Source organism: Ranitomeya variabilis, chromosome 4, assembly GCF_051348905.1.
Source record: "Ranitomeya variabilis isolate aRanVar5 chromosome 4, aRanVar5.hap1, whole genome shotgun sequence".
Taxonomy (NCBI): domain Eukaryota; kingdom Metazoa; phylum Chordata; class Amphibia; order Anura; family Dendrobatidae; genus Ranitomeya; species Ranitomeya variabilis.
The window spans coordinates 488,598,849-488,615,246 of NC_135235.1; the positions used below are offsets into that span (position 1 = coordinate 488,598,849).

The 16,398-nt window shown below is 48.9% G+C and overlaps 1 protein-coding gene across 1 annotated transcript in view; it reads right to left on the bottom strand.

The window, feature by feature from the left end:
* The window catches only part of SNTA1 (syntrophin alpha 1), a 78,961-nt gene that overhangs the window by 40,616 nt on the left and 21,947 nt on the right, over positions 1-16,398 (bottom strand). The window contains exon 2 of the mRNA XM_077251950.1: positions 5,723-5,908. Coding sequence (XP_077108065.1) covers positions 5,723-5,908 — 186 coding nt within the window. The remainder of the gene's footprint in view (positions 1-5,722; positions 5,909-16,398) is intronic.

The window sequence follows — 16,398 nt, forward strand, 5'->3', positions numbered from 1 at the left end:
CGGGTGGGGAGGGGGACAGACGCAGAGCGGCAGTCAGGAGACAGGGCAAGGGCGGAGGCCCCAGCATCCTCGCCATCTGAGGTATCCCAGGGAACAGGGCGAGTTAGGGCGCCCCCTTGAGCTAGGGCCAGGAAAGGTGCCCCTGGTCCCAGTTTACTCGCCAGTCCAATCGTGACAACTTCAGTCACATATAGACTTTGGGAACCCAGTTCTAATGATAGGTGGGATCGCAGCAGATGGACCCCCATCAATCATGCATTTATTACTTATCCAGTGACCAGGTGATATATATTGTTTATTGAGAAATTATTTGTGCCCACCTCTGGAAATGGAGAATGAAAGGAATATGTGGCTGTGCATGTTCGTGATCCTCTCCTTTCACCGTCGTAGAAATTAAGGAAACAGCGGAGACCCCTGCTTTCCATACACGTATAGGTCCTATATTTTTAATCGAATTCCTTGCCTTATCATGCCACAAATGTCCATGTCAGGAATATCCCATTACCCCCCATGTGTCCCTACATTAACATGAAACCTATTTTTGGAAATGGCTAGTGATGGTTAAATAATAGATGTTAAAAGCATGGAGCAGGTATGTACTACAACGTAATGTACAGGAGTGTAACGTACAAAAAAAGGGAAAATACATTAAATATATATAAAAAGAGATATGACGTCATGACAGTAGATATTGCTGGATACACAGAAAATGAGCCTGGACATGGACCTACATATAGGGCAGTAAAGTTAGTTTACTCCACTGAATAGTTAAATCTTGGCCTCCGCCAGTAATGCAATTCTCTAGACTCTTCCAAATTCAGTCAGATCATTAAGCCGTTCACAGCTCACTGGACAAGAGTGTCACTGCTCCCTTTCTCCAACAGACACAGCTTTATATGGGTGGAAGTTAATGTGAGGTAAAGGATGACTATTATATCCATGAGCCTAATTATGTAACTGGTTCTGAGGCTTTATACAAACAGTGCTGAAAGAAAAGAGCACATGACGAGTCCTAAATTCTGAATATTCCTTTATAATGGACCTCAAGAGTTCACCCGAAGACGATTCAAGGCCAGTCAATTGCTACCAAGGTCTACTTATATGGCTTGTTTCTCCCTATGCCTGTCATGTACAGGTAGGGAGCGTGCCCTCGGAGTCATGGGCCCAAGAACCTTAGTCCATCACTGCTGGACCATATGGTATACATAGATTGTCATGGACATATTAGGATGAGCATATTAACAATTGGACGTGCACACGATGAGTTTTTGGCGAGTTTTTTACCTCAGTATTTGTAAGCCAAAACCAGGAGTGAAACAATCAGAGGACAAGTATAATAGAAACACGTCACCACATCTGTATTTATGACCCACTCCTGGTTTTAATTTACAAATACTGAGGTAAAAAACTCACCAAATACTCAACATGTTGTAAGGCAGTGACCGGTGGCACATGCAAGGGTCGCTTTGTGCAGGGCCGGCTCCAGGATTTTGAGGGCCCCGGGCGAAAGAGTCTGAGTGGGCCCCCTTTAACACATACCATGATTCATGATCGCATATAACACAGCCATGCAGACGCCGGTAAAGTTCAAAGCGGCGGCGGGGGAGTTGGCGCTTACAACAGGCAGGCCCCACTGCCTCACAGGGGCCCCATAGCAGCTGCATGATGTGCCGCTAGCTGAGGGCCCCTGGGGGAGTTGGGGCCCTAGGCACTGGCAGCTGCCTGCCCCTAACGCCGGCCCTGAATGGGCCCCTCTGTCTCGCCAGGGTCCCGGCACTTGCCCGGGTACGCCAGGTGCTGACGCCGGCCCTGGCTGTGTGTCCCCCCCCCCCCGGGATGTACATACAGAGGTGTATTGAGGCCGTGGGAGTGCATTGCAGTCACAGACGTAGCTGTGATTGCAATGCAGAATAAAGGTGAGTATTGGTCTTGGACAAACTATTTGTCCAGTGCAGATTTAAGGAACCTGAGGAGCTTTTATTTTTTAAATGGACTACAAGAGTGGGGCAGACCGTTTCCTTCCTGGCCGGGTCTTCCATGTGGCCGAAGGCCACATGTTGCTTATAAAAAACCCTGAAGCAGAGGGTTGGGTGTGTCAGTGTCAGTTTGGTTTTTGCAAGAGTGCAGAGCAGAAGGCTCTGCAGAGCTCCACCTGTGTGAGGCAACACAGGAAAGGGGAGCCAAAAAGCCAAGGGAGCTGAAAGGCCTGACACCCACAGAGGACACAGTGGTGCAGTCGCCCACTGTAATCAGTCTTGGAGGTGGACTGGCGTGTTTATTGGCTGCAAACTGGAGAATATGGTTCCCGGTTGTCATCCGGAGGATATCATGTGTTCTATTTTTTTTTTGTGAGTTGGACATTAAAACACATTTTGCTTTGAACTTTGCTGGGTCACTGCCTTATCACTGCACAGTATGGATACTGATGCACTACAGTGTGCATGTGGCCTAAAGCATGACCTGGCCAAAAGCATGACATACAGAACATGGCCTACAGCATGACCTGTTTCTGATAAACTACACGTCAGATAATCAAACGTTCTGAATTATCCGACCACCCCATAATAATATACCAAAAGACAACAAAGGAGGTTTCTGAAAAAGCTGGATGACAACCATATGACTGGCAGCGTAGATCCTACAAGGAATTGCACTTCAGTTAGTAGAGTCCAGAACTTTATTCAGTACTGCCTATTATGAAGGCAGAAGGGGACAGCCTACTTGTACAATAACTCGAGAATGGATTTGGATCTGGAAAGAACTGACCTGTACGATATGTCACTATTTATTATCATACTTTGATGCTAAATGGAGCTGACCTTTAAATGGGTTACTGTTATAGCATGATGTAGCCACTGACATTAGAAGATCTTGGAAATCCCATCCCAATGTCATTGAGACATTCCTTCTAATGAGAAAATGACCCTGTGAAATTCACATACAGTCTATTGAATAAGGATACATAAAACCATTTAATTAAAGGATCCTCTGACATTTGATATTGATGACCTATCCTATGTATAGGTCATCAATATCAGATTGGTGGGGGGTCAGCACCCAGCACTTACACCAATCAGCTGTTCTTAGCTCTACATATAAACAGTGCAGTGAGCGAAACACCACGGCACGGTGTAGTTGCTGCTGTTGGGTACTGCAGATCAACCCTTATTGTGGAAAATAGGAGCAGATCTAAAGTACCCAGCAGCGACCTGTAAACTGTAGAGAGCTATGGTGATCTCTATATATCCAGCCGCAACCAAAGCTAATAACTGCTGATTGGTGGGGTGTGACCGATCTGGTATTGATGACCTATCCTAACTATAGGTCAGCAATATCAAATGCTAAAAATATATGAGGGCGGAATAAAAACATTCTCAATCCAAATGTAAAAAAAAGTTTGTCACACTTGAATTCGTCATTCCTCCACGGACTCCAGCTCTAACGATGTGCTACACGGAAAACCCTTTTAACCTGACGTGCCACCATTTTATACTGCGCCTGTAACACAGCAGGTTCCCAGCTCTCAGTAAGATTTGGACACCCATGAGAGGAGGCAGGAGTAGTGTTTTTCCTTCTGCCTCCCCCTCCTGATAGATATGTGCATGGTTGTAAATGTTAATGGATAAAAGTACAGTGAGACAGCTCATGGTCTATGGATTCTGACCCTGGGTTCTTTCCCCCTGAATTTGGGGATACAGTTGTAAGTTAACCTATGTTACGGGGAAAGCAAGTTTCTATAAAACAAGTATAAAGTTCTGCTTTGGGGTCTACTGCATTACACGTAGAGCCTGGGATATGGGGATGTTAGGACATGCGGCCATAGAAACCAGCCTAATTACTCAGGGTGATGTGGGTGGAAGAGACACAAGAAGCCTTGGTAGCAGCTTTTCTTTATCACTTGATGTCGTATTAAAGGGAATCTATCACCAGGTTTTTCCATCTGAGAGCAGCCTGATGTAGGGACACAGACCCTTATTCCAGAAATGTATCACTTACTGTTTTGTTTGCTGTAGGTTTGATTAAATCACTGCATTAACTGCTGTAGATATAGCAGCTCTCTAAATGCTGATCTCTGTATAACTCCACTCACACCACTGATTGGCAGCTTTTCTGTGTACACTATGCATAGGCAGAAAGCTTCCAATCAGTGGTGGGGCAGTGTTATACAGTGCTTACAAATATGGAGGACTACATTACATCAGATTTATTAGTCCTCTAGTGATAATCTCCTGCTGATAAAACTGTGATCAAACAGCCCTGTGAGTGAGACATTGCTGGAATCACAGTCTCTGTCTCTATATGATGTTCCTCTCAGATTAGGTGGTAAATACCTGGTGACAGATTCCCTTTAATAGGGCATTTGGAAAAAAAAACACAAATAGGTTCCAGAAATGTAAACTGATTGGCCACTGATTGACCACTTCAGTGTCTCTAAAAATAAGAACATCTCAGGTCCTGCTTATGTGATGACCAATCATCATCTATAATCCGTGGTAAAACTGGTTAACAAGTGCTCTTTTCTCCTGGTGACACTACAGGGGAATTGTAGTATTGCATGGGGCTAATTAAAGTCAATGGGCCGTGTGCATACTGCATGAACGTGTCGGGGTGCCCTGAGAAGGATGCCCTTTGTAGTCACTCTCAACTACAATTTACTGATGACTGTACACCGACTGGGGATTTGGAAATCAGAAACATCATAAACATGGCCGCATTATAATGGGGTAACGGCACCCAGATGCTGGCCATTATTTAAGTAGAAAGGTGGGTTTACTAGGCATAGCAGAATTTACAGCCACCTGACCCTAATGCCACCAATGAACAACTCCCCTGATTAATTGTCTAAAGGAAACGCAGCCGGAGTATTTGGGAGCATTTGTGCCAGTATAGTTCCTGTATGTGGGGTAATGTGTGGCTAGTTGATGGAAAAGCCCCCATATAAAAAAATATACTGAAGGAAAAATGGATAGTCATCTCGTCCCCATAGCTCTCTGCTTGGTCGTTTCAGTCTGGTCTCACTGGCCACCAGTCTTCTTCACAGGTCAGGTTCTGTCAGATTTTTGGCGCCTCAAGGCCTTCCAACGTCATGACATCGTGACTTGCGAGACCAGGGCACCAGAGGAGCCAAAGCCCGGAATGGCCCTGAGGCGTGAAGAAGCACAGCAGACAGTGAGCAAAGACTGGACTGGATTGGGAGCTGCATGGACAAGGTGAGGTTCGCGGAAAGGGAAGTATTCTGTTTTATTTCTTTACCTCCTTCCTTTTTAATACAGTAAAATAACCCAAGAAACCATTTTGTTGTTTTCTCATGAGTCAAATTGCAAAAAAAACATAGACAACCTTTGCGAAACTGAAATTTTGTCAAATTATGCAGGAAAACATCACCTATAATCATTTAGACTTGTTGATCCTTCTGATCATGTGTGATTTTCGGGCGCAGCACTTTGCTTTTCAGTTCGAGGCCTCCCACGTTCTCCTCCCATCATCCCTGGAATGTACAAGTTCCCTTAGCAGCTGTGAGGGAATCATCAGAGGCAGGAGGAATTCCTGGCCACAGCCTAGCAGTGGGGGAGAGCAAAACTACAACCAAATATCCAATTCTCACACCGCTTTAAATATCCGGCTAGCACTATAAAACTCTTCATTGCACTCCACCCATTAGCCCCATCCATCATTATTCCCAGAACCCTTTGCTCTTGGCCCATAGAACAGAGAAGGTTACCTTCCAGCACCACCTCTTTGCCAGTCTTCTTCAGAGCCTGTACCGCGTCATCATGGGTGGCTTCAGATAAGTCTGCTCCATTCACTGACAGGATTGCATCACCCACGTAAAGAGCACCTGTCAAGTCAGCAGCCAGGCCCTTGAATATCTTAGAGATGAGAATCGGCATCTTATTTTCCCGGCCACCTGCAAAAAGAGAATTACAAAATGCCACATTACCACTCTATACACTTCTTACATAATGCAGCCCATTTAGTAAGTCAGATGTGTATCTCTCATGTGTCACTGGGCACGTTGGGCAAAGTTGCCCAGGGCACATTAGGTAAAATTAAAAGTGTTGCACAAGCCAGCAGATCTCCACCTTCAGAGCCATAATATGTCATAAATTAGGGAACAACTTCAATAAGAAATCACTACAGGTAAAGGCAGCACTTATTAAACATTAAAGTGAGGAATTATTGTACCCCTTACTGTCGTAACGACTTTTCATTTTTTGCTTTTGTTTTTTCCTCCCCTTCAACCAAGAGAATTTTTTCCAACAGTCGACATATCAGTATTAGAACTATTTTTTTTTCGCAGCATGAGTTGTAGTTTTGAATGTCACCCTTATATTTAGCATATTGAAAGAAGGGAGCTGATTTACATTTTTATATTATGATATGCTTTAAATCAGTTTTTTAAATTTTTTTTAGCCCCTCCAATCGAGAAAGTTCCAGGCAGAGTCAGCCATACAATACACCAAGCACTTGCCTTAGATTGAGCAGGTACAGCTCCTGAGCCCGATCCGTGCATATACAGCAACATCTGACGCACATATTGTTCATATGGGACTCCGCAATTTCCTAATAAAGGAGATTCCCCTTTAGAAAACTCTTATTCAAAAATGTTTCAGGGTCTACTACTAACAACGGGAGGTGTCATGCAATGTCTCATTTCCTCTGTGGTGGCGCTGCAGGGTACTTTCTTGATAGGTTCTCCTACAGATTACATCGGGGGCTTCCGGCGGTGGCATAGAATGTGAGTACCGTAATTAATTACCAGGTACTTTTCTAAGAAATAGAGTTTGTACAAAGCTGACAAACCTTTTACCATGACACCAAATTATAGCTAGATTTTATGACAATTGAAAGGAGAGGTTTATGGCAAAGGAGAGGTTTATGAGCATGACTATATTCTGAGGGCGTTGGTCGGGATTACAGAAAAACGTCTGCTATTTTTTCCTGAAACAGTGCCTCTTCTGTCAAGGTGCTGCTGTAATTAGTGTTGCAATACTGCCACACTCACTTGCAAAAAGAGAAAACAAGGGAACAAGGGTTAGCATACCTGTTAGGATAAGTGCAATATGTAGGTGCACATCTACACTGTGGCCACTAAACAAATATAACCTACTAGATGGCAGCCTGATTCTAAAGAATCGGGAGTCTAGAATCCATATATACTTTATTTATTCAAATGTAAGAATAATACAATTAATAAATAATAGTAAGAAAGAACAAAAAATGGCTGCACTCACCAGCTCTTGACAATTCTTGTTATTTAAGGTACAGTTACACAGGATCCATGAACATGCTTATGAGGGGAGTGATGAAAGACATCAGACAACAACTTTGCGTGTTGTGGCAAATGCCACAACAACGGTTCTTTGCTTAAGAACAATAATGTAAATAATAAATAATATGTATCAATAACTATGTATATTGGTATGTTCTATGACATTTTAAAATATTTCATTATTATGTGGAAAAGCTCTTAGTACCCATACTGGCGCATACTTTTGTGCCCATCAGGTATTTTCACAGTAAAATTTTCACAGGTGGGGCCCCTCGTCCTCCGATTTGGTGGGCGGGGACCCTCGGCCTCCGATTTGGTGGGTGGGGACCCTCAGCCTCCAATTTGGTGGGCGGGGACCATCGGCCTCCGATTTGGTGGCGGGGACCCTCGGCCTCCGATTTGGTGGGTGGGGACCCTCGGCCTCCGATTTGGTGGGCGGGGCCCCTCGGCCTCTGATGTGGTGGGCGGGGCCCCTCGGCCTCCGCTTTGGTGGGCGAGGCCGGGCCCCTCGGCCTCCGCTTTGGTGGGCGGGGCCGCTCGGCCTTCGATTTGGTGGGCGGGGCTCCTCGGCCTCCGATTTGGTTGGCGGGGCCCCTCGGCCTCCGATTTGGTTGGCGGGGCCCCTCGGCCTCCGATTTGGTGGGCGGGGACTCTCGGCCTCCGATTTGGTGGGCGGGGACCCTCGGCCTCCGATTTGGTGGGTGGGGACCCTCGGCCTCCGATTTGGTGGGCGGGGACCCTCGGCCTCCGATTTGGTGGGTGGGGACCCTCAGCCTCCAATTTGGTGGGCGGGGACCATCGGCCTCCGATTTGGTGGCGGGGACCCTCGGCCTCCGATTTGGTGGGTGGGGACCCTCGGCCTCCGATTTGGTGGGCGGGGCCCCTCGGCCTCTGATGTGGTGGGCGGGGCCCCTCGGCCTCCGCTTTGGTGGGCGAGGCCGGGCCCCTCGGCCTCCGCTTTGGTGGGCGGGGCCGCTCGGCCTTCGATTTGGTGGGCGGGGCTCCTCGGCCTCCGATTTGGTTGGCGGGGCCCCTCGGCCTCCGATTTGGTTGGCGGGGCCCCTCGGCCTCCGATTTGGTGGGCGGGGACTCTCGGCCTCCGATTTGGTGGGCGGGGACCCTCGGCCTCCGATTTGGTGGGCGGGGACCCTCGGCCTCCGATTTGGTGGGCAGGGACCCTCGGCCTCCGATTTGGTGGTCGGGGACCCTCGGCCTCCGCTTTGGTGGGCGGGGCCCCTCGGCCTCCGATTTGGTGGGCGGGGACCCTCGGCCTCCGATTTGGTGGGCGGGGACCCTCGGCCTCCGATTTGGTGGTCGGGGACCCTCGGCCTCCGATTTGGTGGGCGGGGCCCCTCGGCCTCCGATTTGGTGGGCGGGGTCCCTCTGCCTCCGATTGGGTGTGCGGGGACCCTCGGCCTCCGCTTTGGTGGGCGGGGCCCCTCGGCCTTCGATTTGGTGGGCGGGGCCCCTCGGCCTCCGATTTGGTTGGTGTGGACCCTCGCCCTCCGATTTGGTGGGCGGGGACCCTCGGCCTCCGATTTGGTGGGCGGGGACCCTCGGCCTCCGATTTGGTGGGCGGGGACCCTCGGCCTCCGATTTGGTGGGTGGGGCCCATCGGCCTCCGATTTGGTGGGCGGGGACCCTCGGCCTCCGATTTGGTGGGCGGGGCCCATCGGCCTCCGATGTGGTGGGCGGGGCCCCTCGGCCTCCGATTTGGTGGGCGGGGACCCCCGGCCTCCGATTTGGTGGGCGGGGCCCCTCGGCCTCCGATTTGGTGGGCGGGGACCCTCGGCCTCCGATTTGGTGGGCGGGGACCCTCGGCCTCCGATTTGGTGGGCGGGGACCCTCCGATTTGGTGGGTGGGGACCCTCGGCCTCCGATTTGGTGGGCAAGGACCCTCGGCCTCCGATTTGGTGGTCGGGGACCCTCGGCCTCCGCTTTGGCGGGCGGGGCCCCTCGGCCTCCGATTTGGTGGGCGGGGTCCCTCTGCCTCCGATTTGGTGTGCGGGGACCCTCGGCCTCCGCTTTCGTGGGCGGGGCCCCTCGACATTTGATTTGGTGGGCGGGGCTCCTCGGCCTCCGATTTGGTGGGCGGGGCCCCTCGGCCTCCGATGTGGTGGTCGGGGCCCCTCGGCCTCCGCTTTGGTGGGCGGGGCCAGGCCCCTCGGCCTCCGCTTTGGTGGGCGGGGCCGCTCGGCCTTCGATTTGTTGGGCGGGGCTCCTCGGCCTCCGATTTGGTTGGCGGGGCCCCTCGGCCTCCGATTTGGTTGGCGGGGCCCCTCGGCCTCCGATTTGGTTGGCGGGGCCCCTTATCCTCCGATTTGGTGGGCGGGGACTCTCGGCCTCTGATTTGGTGGGCGGGGACCCTCGGCCTCCGATTTGGTGGGCGGGGCCCCTCGGCCTCCGATTTGGTTGGCGGGGCCCCTCGGCCTCCGATTTGGTGGGCGGGGACCCTCGGCCTCCGATTTGGTGGGCGGGGCCCCTCGGCCTCCGATTTGGTGGGCGGGGCCCCTCGGCCTCCGATTTGGTGGGCGGGGACCCTCGGCCTCCGATTTGGTGGGCGGGGACCCTCGGCCTCCAATTTGGTGGGCGGGGACCCTCGGCCTCCGATTTGGTGGGCGGGGACCCTCGGCCTCCGATTTGGTGGGCGGGGACCCTCGGCCTCCGATTTGGTGGGCGGGGCCCCTCGGCCTCCGATGTGGTGGGCGGGGCCCCTCGGCCTCCGCTTTGGTGGGCGGGGCCAGGCCCCTCGGCCTCCGCTTTGGTGGACGGGGCCGCTCGGCCTTCGATTTGGTGGGCGGGGCTCCTCGGCCTCCGATTTGGTTGGCGAAGCCCCTCGGCCTCCGATTTGGTTGGCGGGGCCCCTCGGCCTCCGATTTGGTGGGCGGGGACTCTCGGCCTCCGATTTGGTGGGCGGGGACCCTCGGCCTCCGATTTGGTGGGCGGGGACCCTCGGCCTCCGATTTGGTGGGCGGGGACCCTTGGCCTCCGATTTGGTGGTCGGGGACCCTCGGCCTCCGCTTTGGTGGGCGGGGCCCCTCAGCCTCCGATTTGGTGGGCGGGGTCCCTCTGCCTCCGATTTGGTGTGCGGGGACCCTCGGCCTCCGCTTTCGTGGGCGGGGCCCCTCGACCTTCGATTTGGTGGGCGGGGCTCCTCGGCCTCCGATTTGGTTGGTGGGGCCCCTCGGCCTCCAATTTGGTGGGCGGGGACCCTCGGCCTCCGATTTGGTGGGCGGGGACCCTCGGCCTCCGATTTGGTGGGCGGGGCCCCTCGGCCTCCGATGTGGTGGTCGGGGCCCCTCGGCCTCCGCTTTGGTGGGCGGGGCCGGGCCCCTCGGCCTCCGCTTTGGTGGGCGGGGCCGCTCGGCCTTCGATTTGGTGGGCGGGGCTCCTCGGCCTCCGATTTGGTTGGCGGGGCCCCTCGGCCTCCGATTTGGTTGGCGGGGCCCCTCGTCCTCCGATTTGGTGTGTGCTCTGCCTGGGGCCACTGTGCTCTGCCTGGGGCCCCATATGCTGCCTGGGGCCCCTGTGCTCTGCCTGGGGCCCCATATGCTGCCTGGGGCCCCTGTGCTCTGCCTGGGGCCCCTGTGCTCTGCCTGGGGCCCCATGTTCTGCCTGGGGCCCCTGTGCTCTGCCTGGGGCCACTGTGCTCTGCCTGGGGCCACTGTGCTCTGCCTGGGGCCCCATATGCTGCCTGGGGCCCCTGTGCTCTGCCTGGGGCCACTGTGCTCTGCCTGGGGCCCCATAGGCTGCCTGGGGCCCCTGTGCTCTGCCTGGGACCACTGTGCTCTGCCTGGGGCCCCATATGCTGCCTGGGGCCCCTGTGCTCTGCCTGGGGCCACTGTGCTCTGCCTGGGGCCCCATATGCTGCCTGGGGCCCCTGTGCTCTGCCTGGGTGTAGGACACTGGTGACGTCACTTAGCTCCGGACATTAGCTCCGGACATTAGCTCCGGACATTAGCTCCGGACATTATCTCCGGACATTAGCTCCGGACAAAGCCACGGAAGTTGGCACAAATTGCAGGAAGTAGTATTCTAGGCAATTATATATTAGATAATAAAAACATAATGTGCAGGCACACTGCAGTAAGGAAAGAAATAGTATAAGCACATGAAAATAACATAGGGCACTTACAGATAGAAAAAGAAAAAGCGGCACTCACCAATCCGTGAAAACAATCCTATTCTTGTTCAAAAGACATTGACGTGGCGTGCAGGGTATTCTGAGGGACATGAAGACCTTCACAGCCCTTTCAACCACCCGCATGCCACATCTACGTCTTTTGAACAAGAATAAAGGATTGTTGTTACGCTTTTTTTTCTATCTGCAATTAATGTTTGATCCTTATAGAGAAGAGCTCCACTATATTCCGGCAAACCACAGGGTGAATTTTTAGAAAAAAATATTTTTTGAAAACTATGCTGAATCACTATTGTTGGAGCATAGGGTACTTAGTTGACATTTGTTTGATTAAAAAAAGAGTAAAAGTCATCCTACCGCGACAAGGTGTACCCAATCAGCATGGTCCCTAATTCTGGTAACTCACGTCACTATGTGCTATCCAGGACTCAGAATAGACCGAGGCAGAGAAGGAACAGCGTCTGGCTGTGTATAAAACCTACCTCTGGAAAGCGAAGTAGATAAGGTACAAAGCCCAAGGGGGCGGCCACACCCGCAAAAGTACTGAGCACAAAAAATGGAAGCAAGACCAAAAACGAGAGCCAGCACCCCTTCTAGTATAAGTGTAATATGCCTGGATGGCACACTACTGAGGTGAGTCACTGAAGTTAGGGGCCGTCCTGATTGGGTACACCTTGTCACGGTAGTGTGGTTTTTATGCTGTTTTGATCAACAAAATGTCAACTAAGTACCCTAAGCTTTTTATAGGTGTTACTACCATATTTATTTACTGCAGTGTGCCTATAGTTCCTGTTTTTATTCTAGGTTATAGACATTTACTTGACTAAAGAAAATCTGCAATATTAGACATGGCCCATGGACAAGAATGGGACTATGGTCAAATGGAAAAAAATGTTGTGATACTATGTTGTTATATATAGAATTAGTTTTTTAACCATTTAATATTCCTCTTAAAATAATAAGTAGAGGATTTGTACACAAAGCCCAGGGCAGTGCCTATGCTAAATTTATCCTTGTATGCAAAGTACTTAAAAGGCTCTAACTACCCCTCTGAAAAATGCAGAGCAAATTACAGCTATTTGATATGAAAGCATTTTTCTTTATTAATATTTAAGAGCATCATTAATATTTAAGACACTAACGGCACAAAGAAACATAGTATGCCCAGATTTACAGTGGCCTTGATTCTAGCTGACGCTCATTAGGCATGTCACAAGTATCAGAGCACAATGGCGCTTACATGGACAAACCACTTACACTGCAGATCTCCCGTCACGTTCTGTATGACAGGCGGCTCGGCACAGCGACTCGCGTCCTGAGCATGCCATTGCCATTTAAGAGCAACTGACCTCTCAAAATGTCAGGATCATTAGTTCACTATGGTCTCACCCCTTACAGGGGGTTCAAATCCAGTGGATTAGTTTTCAGATGTTATTAGGGTCTTCCACCTTGTAGTCCAAAATTGTGACAAATGTAAGGGTTAAAATGGGCTAAAAGGGATCAATGCATAAAAAATATAGCAAAAGCATTTGTAGTGTCCTGGAAAATCGATCTCAGTGCCCAGTACATTAGAAATTAGGGTAGGACACAGAGAGCCATATACTGTAGCTACCTACCAACTATCAATATAACAGTGTCAGCAATATTGGCCCCATATCATTGCATGTTAACATGGCGCATGTTCCTATCAGCTCTACCCTACTCACCCCTCAGATAGAGGACCAACTTTTTACTGTGTATAAATGCCCATTCTCATGAATCTGGCATGGCTTATTTTTTGTTCCTGCACCTAGCTATTCCTAAGATATGGCCCCATCTTTCCTGTATATATCTAGTATTTTGGGCAAGTGGACGTGGTCCTCAAGAAAACTGTGGTCCTCAGAAAAAATAAGGACTACACCCACTCAGCTAAAAAAGGCTAAAGAAAAAGGGGTCACATCTCAGGATTGGAGTGGAGCAGAAACAAAAGAAAAACAACTCCACATTCAGGAGAACAGTAACATTTACACCAAATAAAAAAGTAATTCTCATGGCAAGTGACAGGTCCTTCTTAGAGTGGTTGTCAGGATTAGCTATGCTTTTTTCCCAAAAAACAACACTACACCTGACTTCAATATTAGACATAACCCTTGGAAAGATGTGATGCTGTTTTTGGAATAAAGTAGACATGTCATATTTAGTCCTGGACATACCATTTAACATAGCATTTTGGTGAAATTTCTCAGTTTATAAACAATATCAAAATGAATTAATGTATTAATTTCTTGAGGCAGTCACTATTATGGGGGCATTGTGGGTGTTTCTGTCGTGGGACACCAGAGTGGTCATTTATGGGGAATTGTGGTTGACTCTGTTATGTGCTCAAGGGCATTAGAGTGGAGTTGTTTTAGTGGCATGGCCAATATTTTAGGGTGCAAAACATATGTATGAACTTTGATGTAATGGCACCTTACACATTATCTTCCTAATGTTCTTTCTCAAAAATAGAAATCTGTGATTTTTCTTTAAGATACTCAAAGTGAGACTTCCTATAAAAGTTCCCATGGTCCTTCTTGGAGCCCAGACTTTGAGACAAGAACAAGCCCCTAAGGTCTAGCAGAAGACAACCCTCCTCACAGCTGACTTTGGAGCCAAACACTTGCCTCAATCCTAGGGAAGGGTATGTTTACAGTCTTTTTTTCATGAATTTTTTAGCCTGAACAATCCACACAAAAAAAATCTTCAAGAAGCTAAGGTTTTTGTATATGGTAAAATCGATTCAGAAGTCAAGTTTGGAATGTTATTTCAAGCAGAAACACTTTAATAAGAATTGATATGTAACTTCTTACTCCATGTGGGAAAAAAGAGGTCAAGAACACAACACCAAGGATGAAATGCATAGATAACTAATTCAGAGTGTTCTGGAAGCTTGTGTCAAGTGGATTTTGGAGCAGAATCTGTTCCAAAAAAAAGCTCACAATGCCAATGTCAGTGAATGTGCACCCTTTGTATAGATGGAGGGCCCTTAGAATCATTCCTCTGGTGGACCCAAAGACTCCTAGTCTGATGCTGCAGGGACTGCATCTACGTATATATAGAAGCATCTTAGTTTTAGAAGGTTATTACTCTACATGATGTTTCTCTACTATGCAAGGAAATACCAGTCTGTCTGTAAGAACTGCACTGCTTAGGCCTCTTTCACACTTCCATCTTTTTGTTTCTGTCAAAATCAGTCGTTTTGTGAAAAAAACGGATCCAGCAAATGTTTCTGCTGGATCCGTTTTTCTCATAGACTTGTATTAGAGACGGATTGTGACAGATGGCCTTCCGTTTCATCCATCGTGCGCTGGATCCGTAGTAAAATCACTGTCCGTCGGACGGAGACAACGCACATAAAAACGTTTTTTGTGTACGTCATCACAGGTCATTGTCTCGCAAGGCATCACTGGGAATGGGAGCTGCCGGGAGCATCGGGAAGCCTGCGGGGGACACCGGAAGGTGAGAATATCACAATTTTTTATTTTTTTAATTATTTTTAACATGGGTTGTGTTGTGCATGTGTTTTCGCAGCAAACAAAACACAGTGAAGATGCATACAAAACGTGTGCACATAGCCTTAAATTCTGGCAACAACTGCCTCGACGGATCAGTCAAAAAATGGATCCAGTGCTTCAGTTTTTTACAATCCGCACAGGATCTGTCTTTTCAACATTTTGACGAATTGTGACTGATTGTAAAAAAGGAAGTGTGAAAGAGGCCTTAGCCTCCATTCATTTCTTGTTAGCTGTATACAAAACTGAACATTCATCCATGTCCGCTTAGCCTTGTTAGCATTCCCTTCTTTCCTTATTGAACAGGAAAGTAAAGTATATTGTTCTTTTCTATGCAATGTGGCACCACATAAATGTATAGCTTGATGTACATGTTAGACATAAGCAGATCAACCCACGGAGGATCAAGTATGAATTGAATTTCCTGAAATTTGCAGTTTCACATGAATTCGAACATTTTGAGATTTCATTTGCGGTTCACAAAAATAAACCTTGCCCAGTACCAACTGCCCCACTGCTGAAGCAATAGAGAGCAACCTAATGCAATTTTGCATTGCCATGTGGGTTTACCCATAATGCCTTACAGCTATGATGACATTTACGTATTATCACACTTGTACAGTGGTAGAAGTACCTGGGCCATCACAGATCAGCGGTTCTCATAGAGAACAGTTTGTACAGAGGTGTCGTTTTTCTTTTACAGAGTCCATAGGTAAGTCTGTCTCTCCTGTAGAGTGTAAGCTCATATGGTTAATGGGGACCTCACTCTCTCTTTTCTGTAGAGTGTAAGCTCTTATGAACAGCGAGGTCCTCTCTTTCGTCTGTAGAGTGTAAGTAACATGGTATTTAAGGTTGAAGGAAGACTAAGTCCATCTAGTTCAACCCATATCCTAACCTAACTTGTCCTAACAAGTTGATCCAGAGGAAGGCAAAAAAACCCATGTGGCAAACAGTAATCTCCACATTGGGGAAAAAACTCCTTCCCGACTCCACATACGGCAATCAGATTAGTTCCCTGGATCAACGCCCTATGAAGGAATCTAGTGTATATAACCTGTAACATTATACTTTTCAAGAAAGGCATCTAGTGCCTTCTTCAATTTTAGTAATGAATCACTCATTACAACATCATACGGCAGAGAGTTCCATCGTCTCACTGCTCTTACAGTAAAGAATCTGTGTCTGTTATTATGATTAAACCTTCTTTCCTCCAGACGTAGAGGATGCCCCCTTGTCCTCGTCTCAGATGTACGAGTAAAAAGATCATTAGAAAGGACTTTGTACTGTCCCCTCATATTTATACATTAAAATAAGATCACCCCTTGGCCTTCGTTTTTCCAAACTAAATAGCCCAAGTGTAATAACCTGTCTTGGTATTGCAGACCCCCCAGTACTAGTAAGCTCTTAGGGTCAGCAGCGTCATCTCTCGCTCTTCTGTAGAGTGTAAGCTCTTA